Source organism: Patella vulgata, chromosome 6 (genome assembly GCF_932274485.2).
Source record: "Patella vulgata chromosome 6, xgPatVulg1.2, whole genome shotgun sequence".
NCBI classification, from domain to species: Eukaryota; Metazoa; Mollusca; class Gastropoda; family Patellidae; genus Patella; species Patella vulgata.
The window spans coordinates 60,183,352-60,206,157 of record NC_065884.2 but is presented as its reverse complement, the minus strand read 5'-3'; the positions used below and the strand labels follow the sequence as shown (position 1 = coordinate 60,206,157).

Below are 22,806 nucleotides of genomic sequence, written 5' to 3'. Positions count from 1 at the left end.
AAAGTAAGAAAATCAATTTGCATTTATGACAAGTTAATATAATTTACATTTACATTACACTAATTTTATTAGTGATGAAGGACGGGTGGCGCTTCCCTCTAGGGGACGTTTTTGCGCTCCGCCTACTTAGTGTATTTTAATTCATTAATTTCATCGTAGTTTTATTAGTAGTGTAGGGCGATTGGCGCTTCCCTCTAGGGGACGTTTTTGCGCTCCGCCTACTTAGTGTATTTTAATTCATTAATTTCATCGTAGTTTTATTAGTAGTGTAGGGCGATTGGCGCTTCCCTCTAGGGGACGTTTTTGCGTTTCGCCCTACTGAGTGTGTTTTAATTGATTGGTTTTATTATTATATCTGTTTGGTCATGCCTATATTTTCAGTGAAGTCCCAGACCAGCAGAGATGTCCGGTATCTATCTTCAAGCTGTGGAGAAAGGAAAGAGTTGAGACAGAGTGATTTTCCCCTCTCTCTATTAGTTTGTCAATCATTGATTGACGGTCATTGTTTAATTGATTGCAGTTGATTAGCAGGTGTGAGGTGCTTGCAATTTATTAACGCGGGCATTTAATTGGTGTATAGGTGTAGTCTTTGACTACGTTTATTGTTTTAAGCCTCGTGATGAGTTTTCATGTTTTGATAGAAGGGTGATTGATGTAAACCTTGTCTACAAAATTGCAATCTATTTGATAGCGATGAGTATTTTCTTGTTTTAGACGGACTTTCCATGCATTTCTAATCACTCTTTTGCTATGCTTGCTAATTCCTGACTGCTATATTCTAAATTTTCTAGTTCGTTTAGTGACAACCCCTAGTTTGTCGGCTTGTTCGTTGCCGAAAATATTGACGTGGGAGAGAGTCCATGCAAGGACTACCCCTCTCCCATTATTCTTGAATTTTTGATTTAGGTCCCCAACTTGATGGATTATGTCCTGCCGGCTTTTGGAGGAATTTGATTCTATGGATTTGATGCTACTCAAGGAGTCAGATAGGATTATGGCATTTTGGTATGTTTGCGTGTCTAGCCATTCCATTGCATTTTTGATGACCATCAGTTCTGCGGTGTACACAGAACAGTGTTCTGGTATCCTTTTCCCGATGTTTAGTTTTGCTTTGGGTATGAATAAGCCGTACCCTGTTGAACCCTGTGTATTGTTTTTTGATCCATCTGTGTAGATTTTGAGATGATCCGTCCATTTGGTGTCAATTAATTCTAATGCTAGTGCTATAGCCTCTATGGGATCAGCGCGTTTGTTTGTGACGTCACTTAAGTGCGTGTTAATGATAGGGTCGCTTATTTGCCAAGGTGGAGTGACGGGGTAGGTTTTTGTCTCAATAATTGTTCCTTTCAAACTGTGCTTGTTTAAGAAATCGTTTGACATTTGCCCGAATGTCATGGGAAAATGTATGTAGTAATATTAATATATTATATTAAAGGAAATAACTATACGATAACATAATGAATGATTTGTATCTCGTAGTCTAAAATTACCGATCAATAGTAATATCCATTTTATTGGTTTCATCATATATCTCAGATATGCCTGGCTAATTTTACTTTTTTACTCGACGAGTATTGCAATAAGGTCAACTGACACGGGCTGGGGCTTTCCGAGGAGTCAAGACACTAAAGTATCTTCAAATGCATTATAATGAACGATTAAAGCGATAACATACTGTCACTAATATTTGAGTAGAAATATACATCTCAAAAAAGGTGGCCGAATGGTTATCATAAGATCTGTCATTAGTCAACTGGCGTGGTTTCGATTCCCCTGTTGTACGTGACAAGGAGTAGGGTCGCCAGTCGAGTTCCTCCTACTACTAAAGAAACCTACGCGCAAGTGAATTAACGAAATAAATTGAACCATATGTTATCCCGAAATGACCTAGTTTGTGTCGAGTGGACGTTAAACCCAATTTTCTCTCCCTCTCTCAAAGAAGTTGCAGTGTATTTTACGTTCCATAACATCTGACCCCGGGAACGACTGCTTCATCTCCACGGCCGTCAACGTTGTTTATTAATAAATACATTAAATATATTCTCTTCCGACTAGTCTACCTAGTACAATGTATCACATCTTATCAAGATGGAGGAATTGGTGGGTCAGTAATATGTTTTATCAACAAAAACTAGATGTAACACTTTTACTATAATATACATGTATTACACGTTTACGATTTGGGTTTGTTACAAACATTTTGGCAAATATATGGGCCCTGCATACGGGCAGTGTCGGATTAATACGATATGGGGTCCTGGGGCACTTTATTAAACTGGAGATACCCCATCCCCACCAACTCCGAAATATATGTTGAGTTTATATTTAAATTGAGTTATATAAGATGTAATATTGATTTTCTTTTTTTTTATTTGATCACAGATTAAAAAGAAAGGGACGATCTTAAATCACTGAATCCTTAGTAATGTATGTCAAATAACAAATTGTTATGTACACTTCAGTCAAATGAGTTATTGGTTGAGATTTAGATCGTTTTAAATGCTATTATATTACATAAGCATACACAATTATAATATTACAATCAAAATATAAATAAAATAATAATAACAATACAATTAAATTCAGTTGAATATATTTTAGTTGATATTTGTTTATATTTATTAAGGGTCGGTCGTTTAAGACACGCCTAGGATCAATATGTTCCGACCCATTTTCATCTTGAAGCGAGAACCTGAACCAGAATGTCTTTTATACTCTCGTGTTCTTTTGACCGTTAAGCACATTTTGATTGAGTGCAAGCATCTCAAGGATGTTAGATCGCATTTTTACCGTTGTCAGTCATTACACCAATTATTTGCCAAACCGGGTCAAGATTGTAAAATACTGGACTTATTAAATATTAAAACGCGTATGATATTTGTCTATATATGCACATAACTTTATTGCTTTGGGGTATATTTTAGTCTGCCCCCTTTTTATACGTCCACAATGTGGACGTACGGGGAAATTTTTGACTGGGGGGGGGGGCGGTGGTGGTTGGTGCCCAAAAAATGTAGTTAGGTTCTTAGTATGTTACATAATAATAAAAATAATAATAATAATAACTTTATTTTCTTATAAAACAAAAATATACATATTAATAATATGTATATTTGTAGTTTTATAAGAAAATAAAGTTATTATTATTATTATTATTATTAGTTTTTACCAAATAAAAAAAAGTTTGATTTTTATTTGAAGGCCCATGACAGGTTCTATAATATCTCTTTTGCGATGAATAAGTGTAATATACACAACTAAAAACAGTTGTTTATGTAACTGTAACTCGTGGCTTACTGTACTCCAAACAATAGAGGGTTCGAGTCTTAAGATTTCTATTTAATTGCCTAACTATAGACATTCTGAATTTAAATTCGCTGTTAAATTGGACACATTCAAGAACACAATATTTTTTTTATACAACTTTTACAAAGTACAATTGTGTGCCCAAATTTTCCCAGCATTTGGGGCCCAAAATGGGGGGGGGCGCCCCCCCAGCCCCCCCAGCCCCCCAGCCCGTACGCCTATGTAGTACGTGGATATGCCGGTCGTCATATTACATCAGTATATGGCTATATGGCGTCATACTACTTTCAATGGGCTCATTTAACATTTTGATATTATATTGCTATGTGTTCATAATACATATAGGGTTTTAAACCAACCGTTAAGGATTTTCTTGTACATTGATCAGGCGAATGTAAGCCATTCAGGATTTTACGAATTTTTACCGCTGTCCGGTACGCAATATTTGGTAACCTGAGGGGATGTTATAAACGCAAAAATGCATAAAATGTTTTCTTGCAATTTTTTGATTGATTATATATCTTCAGTATGTGTAGATTCGGAAGCTGTATGATGTTACCCTGGCATCCTTGGAGATATTAAAATAACAGGTCTCCGGTTCGATCATGCTGGTTTTCGCCGAGTTAGTACCCCGGAATGTTCCAGTGTGGTTCCCCCTTCTCGATGATATAGTAATGGCAGATTACAGTGTCTTCCCGACCGAGTTCAAACTAAACACGAAGGTCCCGTGTAAATTTTGGCGTGCACGTCAAATAACCCGGGAAAATATTTCTCTCATTGGTCTTTAAACTCAATTTCATTTTATTACTGAAATCAAACCAGACTGAAACGCCCAAACGCAAACACTAATAGGCAGCCATCCCGACCGGGTTCAAACTAAAAACCAAGGTCCCGTGTACATAGGTCTTTAAATTCCATTCCATTTTATTACTGAAATCAAACCAGACTGAAACACCCAATCACAAACACTACTAGGCAGCCATCGTTATTTTTTTTTATTTCAGATTTGAAAGAAACATTTTATTTTTATTGAAATAGTTTATCTAAAGATATACAAATAATTTTAATTATTTTATTTTCATTTGTTTTATCCCAAATAAATTATTATGGGAAATTATTAAATTATTTAGCACTAATTTCGATTAATGTAACATTATATTAATGTACGTCCCGTTTATACATTAACGGACGTTTTACAGACAAGTCGGCCGTTGGTTTTATCGCATGGAGTATTCTTCCATTGGCCATTAGAAATAAAGAGTCTGGCACAATCTCCATCGGCGGCAACAGCACCCGTTCCTTGTCCAGAAGCCCATGGTGCGTACGTTGTAGTTTCTCCATCTTGCCACTCAAATTCATTACTTGCCGAACTGTACTTGTATGCTGAATAAAAATAATCGAGAAATTATTTCCAATGCCCAAAGAACCTTATATACACATATAGAGAGATTCTGGCGTATAGTACCTAGATCCGTTTCGGCACGGTATTTCGCCAATTTAAAAATATTTGGGCGTTTGGAGTTCATGTTAAACCCATCGTGATATATAATAATAAATTTTTATTCGTACATTAAGTACAATAAATATGAACAATAAATACATATATAAAAGTTTTCAATTAAACATACATTATGCAAGAGCTAAATCTGATTATTGCAAGTCTTTATTTAGGCTTCAGATGTCATAGAAATTTTAAATTAGATCTTTATTTACACAACAAGCACAAAATCAACTCTGTAGACCCACGGATGGCTTGGATTCGCTTGGATTTAAACAGGATTTCATTGATTGATTAAATTTTTAAATGGCGTGGTAAGCTGAGATTAACCGTTACGTTGACGTCATACTCCGGGAAATTTTAGATCGAGGCTGAATGATAGAGTGTACGAAGCGAGGCCGCTGTTGAGCGAAACCGCATATGTCGGTCAATTTGATTGAAAGTTCGATATATACGGCCTTGATATTATGTTTATTTGTGGTTAAAATGAGAGTTTCGATGTCGGTATTATACGCTCTTTTGTCACCTGCGTTTACAGAAAAATTATGGAAATTGATAAACATCGCAGCTAACATCACATCAGTTGAATTGCAGCCAATGCAGCCCCATTGGATCAATGTTTCCTATTTCAATTTGTCTGCTTCGGGAGTACACGCAGGCTAACAAGATTGAAGAAGTCGGCTATAATTATGCCTCATTGATTTGGTCCATTCCTTTAAAACTTTCGCTTCTTATCTATATAATAAAAGTCCTATTTTTAATTTGTAGTAAAAAGAAATGTGATACGAATTGAAAACGTTACTTGATAATCGAGATTATGTAGGTGGAGTTAACGCCTGTCAATCACTTACGTTCTAAATTGTATTTTGTTATATTATAATAATATTATAGTAATTGATATTGTTGCACATAGTAGATTGACTTCCCAACAACGCAGTACGTCCACATGAAGACATAAATTACTACTATGTATAATACTATGATAAAACGTTTATGAAGCTGAGTTTCAATTGACAAATCCTGACATATAATATTCACTAAACTATTGTGGGTTCTTGGGGAAATGTTGAATACTCTCCTAACCTGTTTTTCCTCAAACTATACATAAAAACTCTCTAATGACTTTTGCGAGAAATCCCATAGTTGACTCCCATACAGGGATTTTATCATTTCGTGTCAAATCTTTAAGCGGCTGTACTAGTTTCAAATATATTAGCATTCTATTGTTTGAATAAAATAAAATCAAGTACGAACAATCCAAACCATTAGACAAAATTCGAAGTCCTAAAAAAACAGTATAGACAAAATAGTGTAATCAGGCAAAATAGTGTAATCAGCATATGGACTGTTCAGCGTGTACAAAATACACAACAAACAGTGGTAACAGGTGTCCGGAAGAGTGCTTACCCTGCCTAGCGCCACATCCGCCATAGCTGCATCCAAACTATTAGGCGAAATCTCGGTAAAATAGCATGAATGGTCAATGGACTATCGATATGCAAAATGCACGCGATAAACAGACATACAGACATTATCAAGGAGATAGTATACGCGTCAATTAAATATATCTAGAATGATAGCCGAGAGAGACATGTTATATTTACCAATCAAGTCAATATGATGGCCATGAAACTTGAATATTCTACATCAAAACAATGCTTTTCACTCCATTTGTCTATAATTCAGATAATGGTTTTTTGTGGCGTCTTCGGTTTACACAAATGTTTGTTTTATTACAAGATCAAATTTAAGGCAAGTTTTAATATTTCTACTAACAAAACCGAACTTCATCCTTGTTCTGAAGTGATTGAAGTGTAGCTCTTTATATATGCATTTAGCCGGTTATATTAAGGAAATAACACAGTTCTTACCAAGTAATACGGCACCGTTCTTTTCTGGGTTATAGTCAGACACAAATGTTCTGACTGCTTCGTTTTCTTCCGCATTTTCGATGGAGAGAATTGACATGAATTCACTGAAATTAATTTTGAAAGCATATCTAAGAAACTATTCAATTTATTTAAACACGAATTCTATTTGGTTACAATATGTTTTATAATGCTTTGCAAATATTTAAATTAACTCTTTGTCGAAATATCGTCATCAGTATTGCCTATTATTTCACAATCCACTATCGCAACTTGAAATGACGGGAAAGTCGCGAAATAAAAGTAATCTGGTTGCAATACATAAAAATGTATAAGCTATGCAAATTTTTGAGAGGAATGAAAGGCAGAAGAGCGGAAATTATTCCAAGGAAATGAGCATTTTATGTTTATTGTTAGTCCACTATTCCGTGTAAGCACGACAGTATAAAACCTAAAAGGAATGTTAATTAGATTTTGAAGCACGACTGAATATACTAATTCGATAAACAAGATATAAAAAGATATTCAACTATTGCACATACACCACTAAAGCGACAGTCTTAAAGATATGTAAATAAAGATAATCTTTTTTGTAACAGCTTAACCAATATACAAGTACAAAGTATGCATTATTTGCTCGTGCCCGCTGCATTTGACGTCCGCTATGACTTGCATGACGAATCTTAAAACTCAAATTTCGGGTAAAATTGGGTACCTGTGTGTATTTAATTATGTATTGAATTATTATTGTGTACACATTTATAATGGATTGTGCATTGAACTTTGTAGTATTACTATATTTGCTCGGTTTAACAGAACTGAGAAAATTAATGTGATAAATTTGACTTACCCGCTACAAAACTCCTCAGCTTGTGTATACGATTTTACAGTTACATCCTCGAATAAATAACAGCTACTGCCGATATTTTTCCAACCTAAATACAAAATATGTGTAAATCAACCGCAATAGTAAACATTTAGTTGATGAAAGAGGCTATTCGTAACCACAGAAGGGTTATGTAAGGGTTGGGCAACTTTTAGTAGGACAAGGGCTAAGTTTAAGAATTTGGAGACCGATTAATATAAGCTTTACAGCTTGTTTCCCAATCCAAATAATTCATTATGTATTGTATATAGTATGTAATTATATGTTAAATAAATACTGTTGAAATCAAGTTTAACAATTTGGCGGATGATTTATATTATAGAGAATTCCCTATATTATAGAATACACATTTTGTACACAAGCATGCTTATTTCCGATAATATATATCAAACTGATATCTTTGATATAAACATATAGATGTATATACAGCTGTTAATGTTTTAAAATGATTACCTGTTCGGCAAGGTGTTGTGGCATAATCTGTAAATATTAATAAGCAGTTATTTAGTAGTAGCATTTAAAGTCATAAATTTCAGAATGGTACCGATCTTCCGAACGTAACAATAACAATATTTTACAAACATTATTCAATTGACATCCCATACCCATATTCTTATTTTTAAAATGACAACATTTCAGATTCATATTCTTATCAAACGGACACAAGTATTACGAGTTTAAACAATTTCACTAGTCACTGACTTATCGGCCCTTGCCGCAAGAGGGAAGTGTCCAAAATGTATTGTCTAAAACACTGGAGGACAGTAATTAGATAATGCCTAATGGGGAGCAAGCTGTGTCATTTGTTAGTGAGATACCCTCCTAAGTTAAAAAAAAATAGAAGTTTATGTTCTTTGTCAATAGGACCCCACCCTCCCCACTCATAGTGGAAGCAATACTTACAGCTATAGGCAAGAAGGTAATTTAGAGGAAAGTATACTATTACCGATAACCAATTCTGAATCCTAATTTAGTTTGAAAAATTGATTATTCAATCTAATACACATAAATTCCTTATGGTCATCGTTGAGTTTATGAAACATTTTCGACATCTGTTAGAATTCTCCAAGGAATTGGTATCATTTGTCATCTGTATATCAATGAAATATAACTTGCTTTCGAACAATATCACCCAAGTCAATTAAAATAGGGCCAAGGACTGAACCTTGCCGTACACCATATTGTAAAACCTAATTCAGAAAGACAATGACTATTTACAACAATACCCTGTGTCCTTTTAATAAAATAACCTCTAAAGGTTTCGGTACTCAAAACTAAGTCCAAGACGGTTTAATTGAATATAATTGTCAATGGTATCAAAAGCTGCAGCAGAATACAATAACATCAAAGACAAACTTTCTCGTGTCTATTCATGACTTTGTTAAACATCTGACACCAATGTTCTTATCATGTCTCCATATTTCTTCTTTTCTTACTGTTTATATAGTTATATGCAAGTAGACTTACCGAAAAGACAAATAGCTCCATTTTTGTTGCCTGACGTCTTGCTTATTGGGTTATAATAATTGTTGAACTGCATCTCTAAAAAACATTTTGGTAAAATAATATAAAGATCCAGCAATAATTAATCAGCTATGGTACAGTATTTATTTTAACGTTATGTCACCAAGAAAAATATTTTTGTGACACAGAATATTAGTGGAAGTACACAACTTAAGGCTTAACCATGGGGGGAAGCATTCGCAATTATCTGCACAGGATACAAATTCTTATTCCTAATAGATATTTCTACCAGTAATAGCAGTATCACAACAGCAGTAAAATACACCGAAAAGTACTTCTGGCAATAGTGAAACAGTAGCAAAGTAACAGAAGGCCTTGCTACATCGGAAATATCATAGTTAAAAAGGGAGCCGCGGTGGCTCAGTAAGGCGTTGGCTCGTTAACATGGAGCCCCCCAGGTTCCATCCCCGGTGTTGGCCGAGAAAGTCCATGGGATTTTTCGGCGTGGTGCCCCCCTTGACGTTCTGGTAAATTAACATTGAGTGTTGGACTTCCAAATAAGAGTAGTCTGTAGCGTTGCTGTCCAGGCGAAATTTTCTCTTTAGTACATTACAAGGTGTATACAATCCTCCATTAGTTTAAATGTCTACATACCCATGAAAGTTTTCGCACTGTCACCTACTTCATCAACCCAATAATCTTTCTTTGTTTCTCCAAATCTATAAATATGATTTCTTATTTCACGCTGCAAACATTCAAAGACAATAAATATATTTAAAAGTGGAAAGAGTTATTTTTATCAAATTTTATAGTTGATAAATTCTTGGATTACGATAAACAATTTCACCAGTTTAAACCCCGATAAAATGCCCCGTAAGAAAAGACTGGTTCAACTTGAAATATTTAAGCGTAATCTATGCTACTTACTTGGCTGTCAAGATCGGGTATTGGTGCCAAAATTCCTCCCATTCTGTAGCAGAGATATTTCGATTTGATATAACTGTCAAACTTGTTGATTACAGCATAACATTTCCCTCCACTTCCTATACGATATCCGGCATTATTTGTTCCACATGGTTGTGGCACTGGAAATATAAGAATAAAACAATTTGTTTAATGAAAATAATCTAAAATCTACTTCTCCGATCTACAAACTTCCAATTACGTGTATCCTGGGTGTATCTTTAAATGAAATACTAGTATCCCGGATGTTTCGATGTCTCTTTAGATGAAATACTAGTATCCTGGGTATATCTTTAGATGAAATACTAGTATCCCGGATGTTTCGATGTATCTTTTAATCACATATTGTACTTAAGATCACAGATATGAGAAGATGTGCCAATTATTTTAACCACCTCACCAACCTACCTTTGTCAGAATCAAATGTGTGACAAGTCTGCGTCAGCTCAGGAGCTGTAATCAGCAGTTCCGCTGGATCAACAGCACCACGTCCCTGTAAAAATACGTCTTCAAATGACTAAATATTTATAAATTTCTATAAAGAATGCTTTCACAAATGTTATCGCAATATTAAAACTGTATTGCTGTATCTGTAAGCATATTACATATTGATTAATCACGTGGGTAGTCAATTTAAATTTGGAAACTTTTGTAATGAAGACAGGCATGCGCCATGAGGTAAATTATACCGGTGCATTACCACTGTCAGGGATTCTCTATGCCAATCAGCGCACAAGTGTCGAGTGGACCTCGGTTTTGCGTCCCCATCCGAACGAAAAGACGATGTTACTTTCCAGGTCCGCCCATCCTCCGCCTATGACAAGTGGTAAGTAGGCTGAAATATCATGAGACCATACACCCTTTGAATTTACAATCTTCCTCATTCTTCAATGTGGTATTCAAAATGACACCAAATTCGTAAAAAAACACAACTTTTAAGATACACTCTAAATAACGTTTCAATAATGGGTGTAAAATATACGTCAGACATTAGCAACTTTTTGCCAGTAGTCGATTGTGGAAGAAATAAAATGGGTAATTACATCAATCTCAGCTGGTACACAAGGTGTTGATGGCGGAGTTATTGGATCCTGAAATAAACAACATTAATTTTGTTATTAAAAACTTTACTAAAGTAGTAAAGAACTGGACCGACGATTGGACCACAGGATAGTGTAACTGGTTTATGCAGCTGCTTTGACATTGTGTATCTTTGTATATTTGGACGGTGAAGCTAGGGTACTCTTGCAAATAAAATGGGGGTTTAACGTTTTACTGTTTTGCTCTGGCTGGGCTAATGACGACGGACATACACCAACAGTGTGCTGTGAGGGAAATGTTGCTCGGACTGCGGCGCTTCGGCCTACTCTTATATCGAATTCCAACTGTTCCGGGATCTTTTACACGTGTACTCCAATGTGTACACGGATCCTCGTTTTTTGTCCCATCCGAAGGACTAGAAAGCTGTCCTTGTCAGGCCCGACATCCTGCACCACTGACAAGGGGAAACCATGCTTGAAAATCCTGATGAACTTTCTCGGTCAACACCGAGAGTGAACCCGCGACCTCCAGAATAGCGAGCCAGCGTCTTACTCACTTAGCCATCGTGGCTCTTAGAATAGTCTTGCGTACTTCCTGTTTGACCGTTGTGATGCATAATAGTGTCACATCGTTTGTTTGGAGCTGTACGATAGTATTAGGTGTTTACATAATTAAAATTACCGGCGATTGGGGAGTAACTTTATACGGTCCATTGACGTAGGCGTCTTGGAAACAATCTATAGGATCGGTACCACCATCATTACGTTTAATTCGTATGCTTGGACATTTGGAACCAGGACACTCTTCGTCGGAATTTTGTCTTGCTTCTGTTCCATCAAATCGGAGGAAAAATAACCTGAAATATTGTATGAAACATTGTGAATATTAGTATTAAAGTTCCGCTTCCAGTTTTTTAATTTGTAATGTTACTGGCCAAAATGTAGTTCGAAATATATTAATTTGCCTTAAAACAGGTAGGTATGGACATAAAACTGCTTTTAGAATTTTCAACTCCCTAATTTAGTGTACCACTGCTGCGACTTACCGGATGATGCATTCTGTAATGCCACCGTCCGACCGGGGGGGGGGGGGGGTTATTGCGCTGCTGCGACTGTACGACGAACATTATATGCACATGGGTCGATGGCAAATGTGAGAACATCGCGAGAAAATGTCCCCAAAAATTACAAACTTGAAAAAATGTCGCGTTCTACATCTTTCTTGGAACAGATCGTAGAACCTTGGTGTTTCTTTAGAACATGCTCAAAACAAACGCCGTTTGTGTTACATGAGGATTCGGTTGCTTTGGTGTACCAACTATAGCCGAGGTTGGGCTATTTGATTTTTTTTTCAACTGCCCCAATTAAAATATTTTTTAACCTTATATATTGCCGGAAATAGCAAATTCCCTCGATTATTTTAAAGGGTGTTCACACGTTAATACGGCTTGTTCAATAATTAGTGGATGTTCCATGAAGAAGAGGGTGGAACCAGGACGCGATTATTTCATGTATTTGGTTACCCAAATCCGTATATCTATTTCCTCTCCCCCCCCCCCCCCCGTTTGCATTGCGGTTTTTGTTGACTACATTGGATACGTTGAAATGTAGGGCGGATAATTGTAAGTTTTTTAAGAATCCTACTTTCACATTATAAGCCCCATAGATGCGCTTGAGTGTCCACATGTTTCTCCATCTGTGGTAGAATTGAAATCTTTCAAACTATCAGAGATTTGATTTAAATGTTAGTGCCGGTCAAACAAACCAGAATTACTATCAGAGCAATGAGGGAACTAATCGTCTATTGTGACCGGATATCTAAACGGTTTTATTTACACGGGAAGTGACGTCAATTAAAATTTAAATTATTCTAAAAGTCGAGATAGTTATTTTAACAGTTTTTAAGTTAACCTATACTACACACTGAAAGTAAATATATATGCCCTTTAGTCTAATCTATGACAATTGTTCATATAAGTACATACCCGCGAGAATTATCCCAGAAATAAGCTCTACCGGTTGTATCTGCCTCAAGGTCCGACATACTGTCAACAGATATTGGGAGATTGTTGCTATTAATTGTAGGGTTGCTTCCAGTTATAGTAAAATCGGTAGTTCCTTTTGGAAAACAAAGTGCCAGGCGAATATATGATCCACTGAAATAACAATCAGATATGGGAATTTAAAAATATGTTAAAAGTAAAGTATCGATGTAAATATAATGCTATGAGCCCCAGTCTATTAAAAGAAGTACAAAATGAAATGGAATGGGGTTTAACGTCATACTGTTCTGTCTCAACTAGGCTAATGAAGCCGGGCATAGTCATACCGTGTGCTGTGGTGAAATCTTTCTATAATATATTGAAACATTTTGGCCGAAAAACAACAAAATGGCTATCAATGAATAACAAACATCGGCCAATATATGACACGGCACGGCACACATGTGGCAGTTTAATTTATCGTTGTAAAGTTATTAAAAAGATTTGCCGTGAAGTTATATATTGTGGTTTTATTCTTAAATTGGGCTACCTCCCATAGTTCAGTACACAATAAGAGCACTCTTAGTCTGTAAGACAATCTAGCCAAGAAGTGCAGTTTTGTTTGTTGCTCCCCTCACAGATTTTAACGATTGTTGTCTCCTCCACTGCTTGTGTAGCTGTTGTGCTAAACATTATCTTAGTGTCCGAAGGTGATTACAAGTTTGTGTAGGCCTACTGGTTGATTCGTGAACGTGACCCCCCCCCCCCCGCCACTAGAGACACAAGATGCTAAGGCATCCGCATGAATACATAACAACAATAGTACTTACATTGCTAAATTATTGACTTTCACGGTTACATCAGTTGGATTGGTACCATTAAACATAGCAACATAGCCTTTGTTTTGCATAGACAGATACTCTATACTTTTGTCACCTGATTAAAAAAACATATTGTAGGTTTATTAAAACAATCGGTCATCACGTGTGCGAGGATTTCTTAACGGGGGTGGGGGAAGTATCAACGGAAATATGAGGAATATCATTTCTCGTGACCCCAATTCTTCAGACTAATTTGGAAAAACATCCATATTAAACTGTGTTCTCTATCGCCTTCATAAACCAACTGTTGACGGATCGACGGGCCGAAAAGGTGATGGCATGATAAGATACTCAAATATGGGCGTATACAAGTGTTGGTCTTTTAGCAATAAGAAAGGGTATGTCATAAGTTTTATTTATTGCTTTAGTCAGACAAAAATGAAATGAAATGGGGTTTAACGTCCTACTGTTCTGCTACGACTGGGCTAATGAATTGTGCTATGGGGGGAAATTTTAACCTGGCAGCGACACTGTGTCCTACTCTTATATCGAATTCCAACTGTTAGGGGATCTTTTACGTTGGAGAAATCCAAATGAACTTTTTTGGCCAAAGCAGGAATCGAACACGCGACCTCTATGCTAGCGATCCAGCATCTTACCCACCCAGCTACCGTGGCTCCTAGTCAAGACAATATTCTACTTACAAAACACAAAGCTTTCTTACCACGTATAGCAAACGGACTGTCAGTTACGTCATCTCTCACCATATACATTGGATAATCAGTGCGTTTTGGCGACTTGAATATCCCATCGGAACCTTTAAATATTATCTGAATAATTTTGAATACATGAAATTTAATGTAACAATATCAAAATGGTTATCTGTGATATTTTTTTAATTGAAAGAGGCTATTCGAAACCGCACTAGGGTTTATTTCGGGTTAGACTGACATATGATAGTATGGCAACACTTAATTTCACCCTAGTTCAGAAAGCAATGTCTTTTCGGGCATAAATATTCTTTATACCTAAAAGATCTCATACCAAGGTCACACATGCTGCTGCGTAGCCCCACAGTTTGTAGGTTCTATACTTGTTTTCATTCATTCATTAATTCATTGAACCCTTACCTTTGAATATTCATGAGGACAAACAGACATCTGATAATTTTGGTTATAGTAACAATCATAATCCAAGAAAAATGGGGTTTTTCTCACTAACTGTACGTTTGCTATACCAGAGATAGAACCATCATAATCTCTAATACTTGCTTGAAGATCGCCATCTTTTGGTTGATCGAAGAATGGCAGAGAACTATTTCCTGCAAACACTTTTAGTCCGTCAACCTGTAACAACAAATTATCCACACTGATCAGCAGTGGATATTCGCTACTTATAGAGCGGGAGCCCAGGGGGTTAACCTAGCTGAAAAATGTACCAAGTTTCTCCTATATGGTATCAATGTATGTATATCTGGTATCATCAGAATGTAAGTCTGCCGGGTTTCTGGTGGTGGGTGTGGTATTCCACGCCCAAAATGCCATGCCCCCCAACTTGTCTAGATTAGCTCAAAAGTGTACCACATAAAAATCGCACAGCAAGGTACCGTACATCTTCAGGTATTACAAGAACACTCTGACAGACATTTCTAGTGGAGCTATGTAATTGCCAGACATTTGTATTGATGAAGTATCCCTGACAAGAGTTATCTAATTTCCAGCCCAAAGCTAGGCTAGATTAGCTCAAATCTGTACCACCTAAAACAGCTTTGGAGTTGTTCAGTACCACGAGAGGAATCATGAATGACCACTGCCAGACAGTTTGTGCGGTGGGTTATCCCTAATAGACACGCCCTCCAACTAGGATAGATTAGCCGGCACTGTTCCCGTGGTCCAAAAATTTAAAAATTGTGCCAGGATGCGTAGATTACTAATACCTAGCACGCATTGAAGAGAAGATAAACTCGTCCATTAATCATATAAATAACACGCAAGACTAAAGCAAAAACAGTTAGACCAAGAACGGGTACGCAACATTTGTACTTCAACCATTTTAATTTAACGCTTCAGGAATCTCTTTATGAGTTCCCTCATCTTCATGTACCCTGTCGGGGCAGAACAGTAGGACGTTAAACACCATTTCATTTCATTATATCTATCTATCTATATATATATTTGTGACTGTCGTTTGTCTGTCTGTCTGTTCGGGGTTGGCGGCTACACTAGGTCTGCCCCGAGTCTGAAATTTGGGATTTTGAGGTAGCTCGGACCGGGGAGTAACATAGGCCAGGTGGCGTTAGTCTACCACTTTCGGTTTCGGAGTTATGACCCCCGAGCGAAGCCGGTCTGTTTGAGGTTGGCGGCTACACTAGGTCTGCCCCGAGTCTGAAATTTGGGGTATAGGGGTAGCTCGGACCGGGGAGTAACATAGGCCAGGTGGCGTTAGTCTACCACTTCCGGTTTCGGAGTCATTACCCCCGAGCGAAGCCGGGCATCCTGCTAGTAAGTTAATATTTTAAAATTAAGTTTAACTCTTCACGAGGTTCTTTATGAGTTCCCATTTTCATTAGCCCAGTCGGAACAGAAAAATAGGACGTTATAACCCATTTCATTTCACTATGAGTTAATATATATTAATTATACGATCGTGTTTCCTCTAAAGATCTCCATTCCCAAACCTGATTTTGTATTTATCAAACTGACTATAAACACGTATAACTCAGCATTTCCATGAAATGAAATGAGGTTTAACGTACAACTTTTCTGACAGACATACCGTGTCACAGAATCCAAAAACAGCTCCTTCTACACCATTCTGTGGTAGGGACGGGTAGGGGAAATTTGTATTAAATCCCAGCGCTGCTGCTCGTCTTGTGGCATCTAAACCATATTCTGTCTCCCACGTACTATTCCACGTCCAATGATTAAACTTATCAAAATATGTGTTCTTCACGAGAATAATCCCGAAAAAGAATTCGACACCAACCAATGGTAAATTACTGTAAATATAAATATACATTTTAGTAAGGATATGTAAATAAAATGAACAGTTACGAAAATCGTCATTAAGTAGATTTTTTCTTAATTCCCATTTTAACCTGGTTTTAACCCCATACAGGATCAAATCACCACTCTCTTCATCCTTTTCGTTTCTTCTCTGGTTGACAGTTTCTGTGTGAACGAAACGATTTTTTGTTTCATTAGTAAAGAAATATTAACAAGCCATCGCAATAATTTTGTAAAAACGGAAATTGTCATTATAATCGTTCTACTTACGGCAAGGGGCGTGAAAAAGAACGTTCGAAGTTATGTGTTTGTCCATCCTTTTTATACTTTAATGGCAATCCAAGATTATCTGTTTCGCCAATAATAACACTGTTTCGTATTTCTTGTGCAGTGTCCAATATACTTCTTGTCATAGCAACTCCAATTGGGGCATCTGCAATACTATATAAACAAAACTTAACATTACTTTGCAGTCTATGATCGCCCCCCCCCACCCAAAAAATGGATCTTACATATAAAGAAACAAATTACAAGCCACCCCACAGGAAACGTAATGGCCTTGATTGATTTTTTTTAATTATACCCATATAATGTCACATCAGTTAATAGAATCAAAGACATTCTATGGAATTCACTAAATGGCAATGCTATCCAGGCGAAACTTTAAAAAAAATTCTCAATCCCGATGTAGAATAAATTAATTCTGAATAGATAATATTAATGTGATCTGATCTAATTAAATAATAAAGTTGTCTTCCTTTCAAGTATGAGATTCTAATTATGATTCACGATCCAAAAATATTTCCAATCTGGCTGCAATCTTCTCACAAGAACGTAGCCCACACGTCCATTGCAGGATTTTATAATGCCATCGATTCATAATAACACATTAACATACTAATTTATATTTGTAACTCTTGAGGTTGACGACATCGTTGCTAAATCTACTGGCTAGTAAGAAAAGGTGAACATTTGGTTCTTTTAATCATATTTCTTGATCATCCAACTTCATTTTATGTGTCTACTTTTACCGCGCGTAAGGAATAATATGTGTGTGTGTTATACGGATGACCATTTAATTAAACTCGAAGAATTATGTCTTTAATTTGTTATTTAGTGAGAATGTTTATTTTGTTTTAAATGATCTAAACCTGTAATCCAATACTATACTATATTGGTTCATTTCAATCAATATTGATGTAGCCATCTTACATTGGAAACATTGGATAATTTTAAAATTAGTACATGATGCCATGTATTTTATGGATTTGTAATGAATATATTCCACAATTAAGACAATTCGGAAGTAATTTAAAATTTTCATATATTTTAAGGTCCCAAACAATAGCGCTATACGCTGTTTAATGATTATAAGCATGATAGAATTACTTACCTTGCGTGATCGTAGACAATTTTACCTCCCTTTGACCAAATATTTTCTCCCCTGTTCCTATAAACTGTTGGCCTGAAAGAAAGACATGTTGTCATTCGAACCCAGACATCAAAGCCACACATGTCTCCTTAATCCCACCTAAACTTCTGTCAATAACGTTAAATAGGCCTTTTCCCTGGCAACATATGTGTATTTGGAACATAAATACTCAAATAACGGGGACGAGTTTGACAAATTTGACATAATGCCTACACGTAATCAACCAGGCATTGTGCAACTGGGAAAAATGTACATGCTTGAAGCATATGTTTAAACGTAATACTGATGATTATCTAAATGAATTATCCGGTTTATGGTAAGTGACTCGGGGTATAAATTTAGTAAAATTAAGAATAAATCGTGCAAGATAGGCTCAACGAAGACTGACAACATTTCCATTATTATAACGGTTTTAAGGATAACTGGTCGAGTTTTAAAACTCATATCACATCTATTTTATTAATAAAGTCTAATGCTTTCTATTGTCTAAACCAGTCCCGCCATGTCTTCCTAATTGTGCCGAGGAATTTTGAACGGCACACTAAGAAAATGCGAAAAACCTCGTGATCCCATGTTTTTATTTTGCAAAATTCAAATATTTTTCATATGTATTTAGTCAGGTGTGCCGCTATAATTTCTTGTGTTCCAAGGTGTGCCGTTGGCAAAAAAAGGTTGAGAACGGTTCTCATAATGGTCTACATAATGTTAATGATTAGTGGTTTTTGTTTTTTATTATGAATGTCATAGATGAAGATTTCCCGTACATTTTTTCATGAAAATGTTTTTGTCCAATAGATGATGAATGTCAGAATGTGGAAATTTCTGATTTGAGCTATAATAGTAATTTTACATTTGGATCAAACTTCGGGACCCTGTTAATGAGTCAGCGCCTTACTCACAAAGCCATCGTGACCACCACACCCCCGAGGGAAGTGTTGAGTTCAGTGATTTGTGTACAAACGACCTCCAATAATCAGCTACATGTATCAGTTTTTTTATTTGGCCTGTTTCTTATCAGAAACATGTCCAATACCTTTTAATAATGCTTTCAGCTCGTGGTGATTTTTTATCTGGTTCCTCTCTGGGATCGTATCTGCTATTGGCAATAAGTCCATTCTCTGGTACCACTTCGTCAGTAATGCCATCGACTTGTCCATTAGATATCATCCTATCAAACATTATACCACGCTGTAAAACATAGGCTATTACATGTAAACATAGGCTTTTATATGTAAACCTTTTACATAACCTCTATCAAACATCATAACACACTGTAAATTATAGACTATTACGGATAAACACAGGCTGTTTACAGGTAAACATAGAGGTAAAAACTAATGGTCTTACATGTAAACATCTGCTATTACATGTAAACCTCTTACATAGCAGCATATCAAACATCATAACACACTGTAAAATATAGACTGTTACGGATACACATAGGCTACAGTGGGGGTATAATGTTCAAATCTAAAGGATTTCAATAATTCCACAAAACTTACATCTTTGTTTGAATGCGCAACATTTCGATCAAACAGCGCAATTTTAGACAGTCGTGCATGATCTTCAAACACCAGTCCTCGTTCTGCTTGACGTGCAGCTGATATTGTTAGAGGCTTTTTAGCAAAAAGTATATGAAAACCATTTCTCTAGAAACAAAAAAAGGTTAATCCAATTAAGCAAAGTCATTTTTTTTTCGAGCTTTAACCTGTGCGCAGTGCACCAAGTTTTCATTTTATTGGGAAACAAAAGCCACTTCGGGTTAATCCCAATATGAATCAATTATTCAGACCGTCAGATTGTATATTATTTAGAGTAACTGATGAGCAAAAATTAACTGATATTGTAACGAAACACGAAAATACTTAATTCTGATTATACTTAAATAATATCTAATTATTTTACTTAGCAATCTTGTGTAGTATAAATAAATAATATTCACCTCAGCACCGGCTGCAACATTATTTGTTATTATGTTGTTGGGATGTGTTATCCAGTAGGTAGCTGGATGACTGGAAATAATGTACTATCCAATATTACTGTTGTTTAATATAATTAATGAAAATCTATCTAACTGTTTTATTAAGCACATGAGCGGGCTATATTGATAATAGATAACCATATCCTTATCCCTGGACCACTCAGCACACTTCTCATATTTACTATTTCCCATAATTCATTCTCGAATACCAGTAAAGACAATTTAATTGTTTACGTGATTTGAACACAGAAAATGTCAGATGCTAATGGCGTATGAAAATGAAATGAAACGGGGCTTGGCGACCTACTTTTCTGTCTCGACTGGGCTATTGAAGACGGGCAAAAATTGTGCACTGTGCTACGAGGGAAATTTTACCCGGACACTGGAACTATGGCTAACTTTTATATCGATGTCCAACTGTTAATTTCAAACAGATCAGACACAAGTTTCAAAACGTAGAGTAGCCTAACCCATACGTACAGTATTGTTATACCATAACACTTTTAAACAAGATAGCGAATCAACTTGCAGTATTATTTAAATACGCAAATGCTTGTATTAGCTAATAAGGTACACATCTATAAAAAAAAGACCGAAATTACTCTGCTGGTAGCCCTTTGGCACCATTGATATACAATGTAACCAATAGCTTCGGAAACTAATATCCTGGTTTTAATCTTACTCGAGTTAGCTATAATTAGTGGCGAGTGTCAAACACCCAACTGGATATGGTTGCTCATTTTTACAACACCCGATGCATCTCTCATTTAGGTAATTTACAAAGATAACAAGGTGTACTATTTATATTATTTGTAGCTAACCTTGTAGGAAGAAATACATATCTCTTTTGCTATTTATCTATTTTAATTATCTTGGTTGTAACCCTATATATATATAATCAAATATATTTAAAGTTTGGCATTCAACAGGGTTCAGTACTTGGTCTTCGCCTTTTTAGTATTTACACATCTCCCTTATATGTTCGTTCATATATATGAGGATATTACCACATATATATGAGGATATTACCACAAGCGGTATATCATACCATAGAATAAGGGGTTTTAAAAATACTGACCCAACTTGTCGCACAGTGGACAATTCAAATAGTTTCTAGAAAGCACAGGTGATATTTATCCAGTTTAATTAATCGATTAGCATTAGGTTAGATACGTTTAGGATCGTCACCGACAAAGTTTTCGTTATTTACAAACAACAGCACAAGCAAAAACATAAAATTAATCATTACTTGCATGAACTTTCTAAACCCTCAGGACACCACTCTGGGGCCATATCTGTCAACAATTGTGTTCCATATTGAGTTCCTACACCCAGATTACCATCTAAGATGTTTCGCTGTTCAGCACTGTCCTCGAGGAAATATCCATGACCAAGATGATCATAGCATACATTGTCGCTTAACTAATAAGAAAGAAATAATATTCTGATATAGTTTTTCTTCAATCGACTTCTATTACATAATATGTTAAATTATTTACATACAGAGCTAGTTCAGATAGTTTAATACCATCGAATATAGTAAATTAAAACTTTTTACCTCGGCACCATCTGTACCGTGTATAGTAATACAACGATTATTACTATCGTGGATACTGGTATTACGTAAATAGGATGTATCTACGTCATCACACATATGATAATGGAGAGGGTAGGTCCCTGCAATAAAGTCAAAGACATGGGCTTTGAAAAGAATGCTCGTGGATACCTAAAATGTGTCTTCGTGTTACATTATGTTTCATTGTAGTTAAAGGAGCTAAACTAAAAATTGAGTATTATCCATAACATTCTAAAATCTAATATCCACTATTTACATACTGGTTTTGGGCACCATTTTTGTAATGAACAAAATAAAACATACCCCACAAGACAATGTGAAATTGATTAAATATGGCTGTTTCACGAACGACACAATTATAAAAAAAATGTATGTACAATGAACCCAGCAAGCTCTAACGATTACCCTTTAATTTGAATTGTACACGTATTTCACCGAACATAATTATTACAATAAAGTGCGTTTTTAGACCCCCGCCCCCTCGTCTATTTTGAGACTCCAATGAATAGAGCTTCGCCCTTCAAAGAATTGTTTTATCATACTTAAATAGACGTGTCTTCGTTTTAACTCGAATGCATTCAATCAATTTAGGGATATATAAACCAAAGAGTACCCAGTGATGATGGATACAGGCGCAACACCACAACAGGTCTGATCTTTATGGAAAAAAAAGAAGAAGAAAACACCTACCAGTTAAAAGTTGTTGTCCCATATGATACAACTCAAGGCCTTCAACATGAACAGACTTAAAGCCTCTTACAAACTAAAACATTATTGTTAAAAATATTGCTATTGACCGTCAAAGTTATGACTAAAAAGTGCCTAAAGTATTAATTCCCAAATATTGTATTATTCCAATTTATAAAATCTTATTGGCATAATTGTCTCAGTTATCTATTTAATAATTAATTTGATCTTTAATATAATTTTATCAGTTTAAATTGATCTTGTGTATCAATAACTGATTTCAATTTGTGTAGCCTC

General features: G+C 35.9%; 2 protein-coding genes across 2 annotated transcripts in view; one reads left to right on the top strand and one right to left on the bottom strand.

Annotated features, from left to right (window-relative positions):
• Positions 1-22,806, top strand: part of LOC130013148 (xanthine dehydrogenase/oxidase-like) — a 251,682-nt gene that overhangs the window by 171,137 nt on the left and 57,739 nt on the right. The gene's annotated exons all lie outside the window — the stretch shown is intronic.
• LOC126824428 (cell migration-inducing and hyaluronan-binding protein) lies at positions 4,297-22,581 on the bottom strand. Its single transcript, XM_056101830.1, has 23 exons — positions 22,513-22,581; positions 21,805-21,923; positions 21,496-21,668; positions 20,208-20,277; positions 19,768-19,914; positions 19,299-19,453; positions 18,227-18,298; positions 17,104-17,274; positions 16,604-16,826; positions 14,959-15,174; positions 14,553-14,658; positions 13,838-13,943; positions 13,011-13,181; positions 11,708-11,882; positions 11,029-11,076; positions 10,394-10,478; positions 9,950-10,107; positions 9,677-9,767; positions 9,026-9,100; positions 8,012-8,038; positions 7,523-7,607; positions 6,676-6,779; positions 4,297-4,689 (listed from the first exon to the last, which is right to left on the bottom strand). The coding sequence occupies exons 1-23, from the start codon at positions 22,532-22,534 to the stop codon at positions 4,481-4,483; spliced, it is 2,808 nt and encodes a 935-aa protein (XP_055957805.1). The 5' UTR covers positions 22,535-22,581; the 3' UTR covers positions 4,297-4,480.

Coding starts and splice junctions, on each gene's coding strand:
- LOC126824428 (XM_056101830.1), bottom strand. CDS start 22,534: ATGGGACAACAACTTTTAACTG. Junction 21,924..22,512: donor GGGACAACAACTTTTAACTG/GTAGGTGTTTTC, acceptor ACTTTATTGCAG/GGACCTACCCTCTCCATTAT. Junction 18,299..19,298: donor GCTGAAAGCATTATTAAAAG/GTATTGGACATG, acceptor TCTTTCTTTCAG/GCCAACAGTTTATAGGAACA.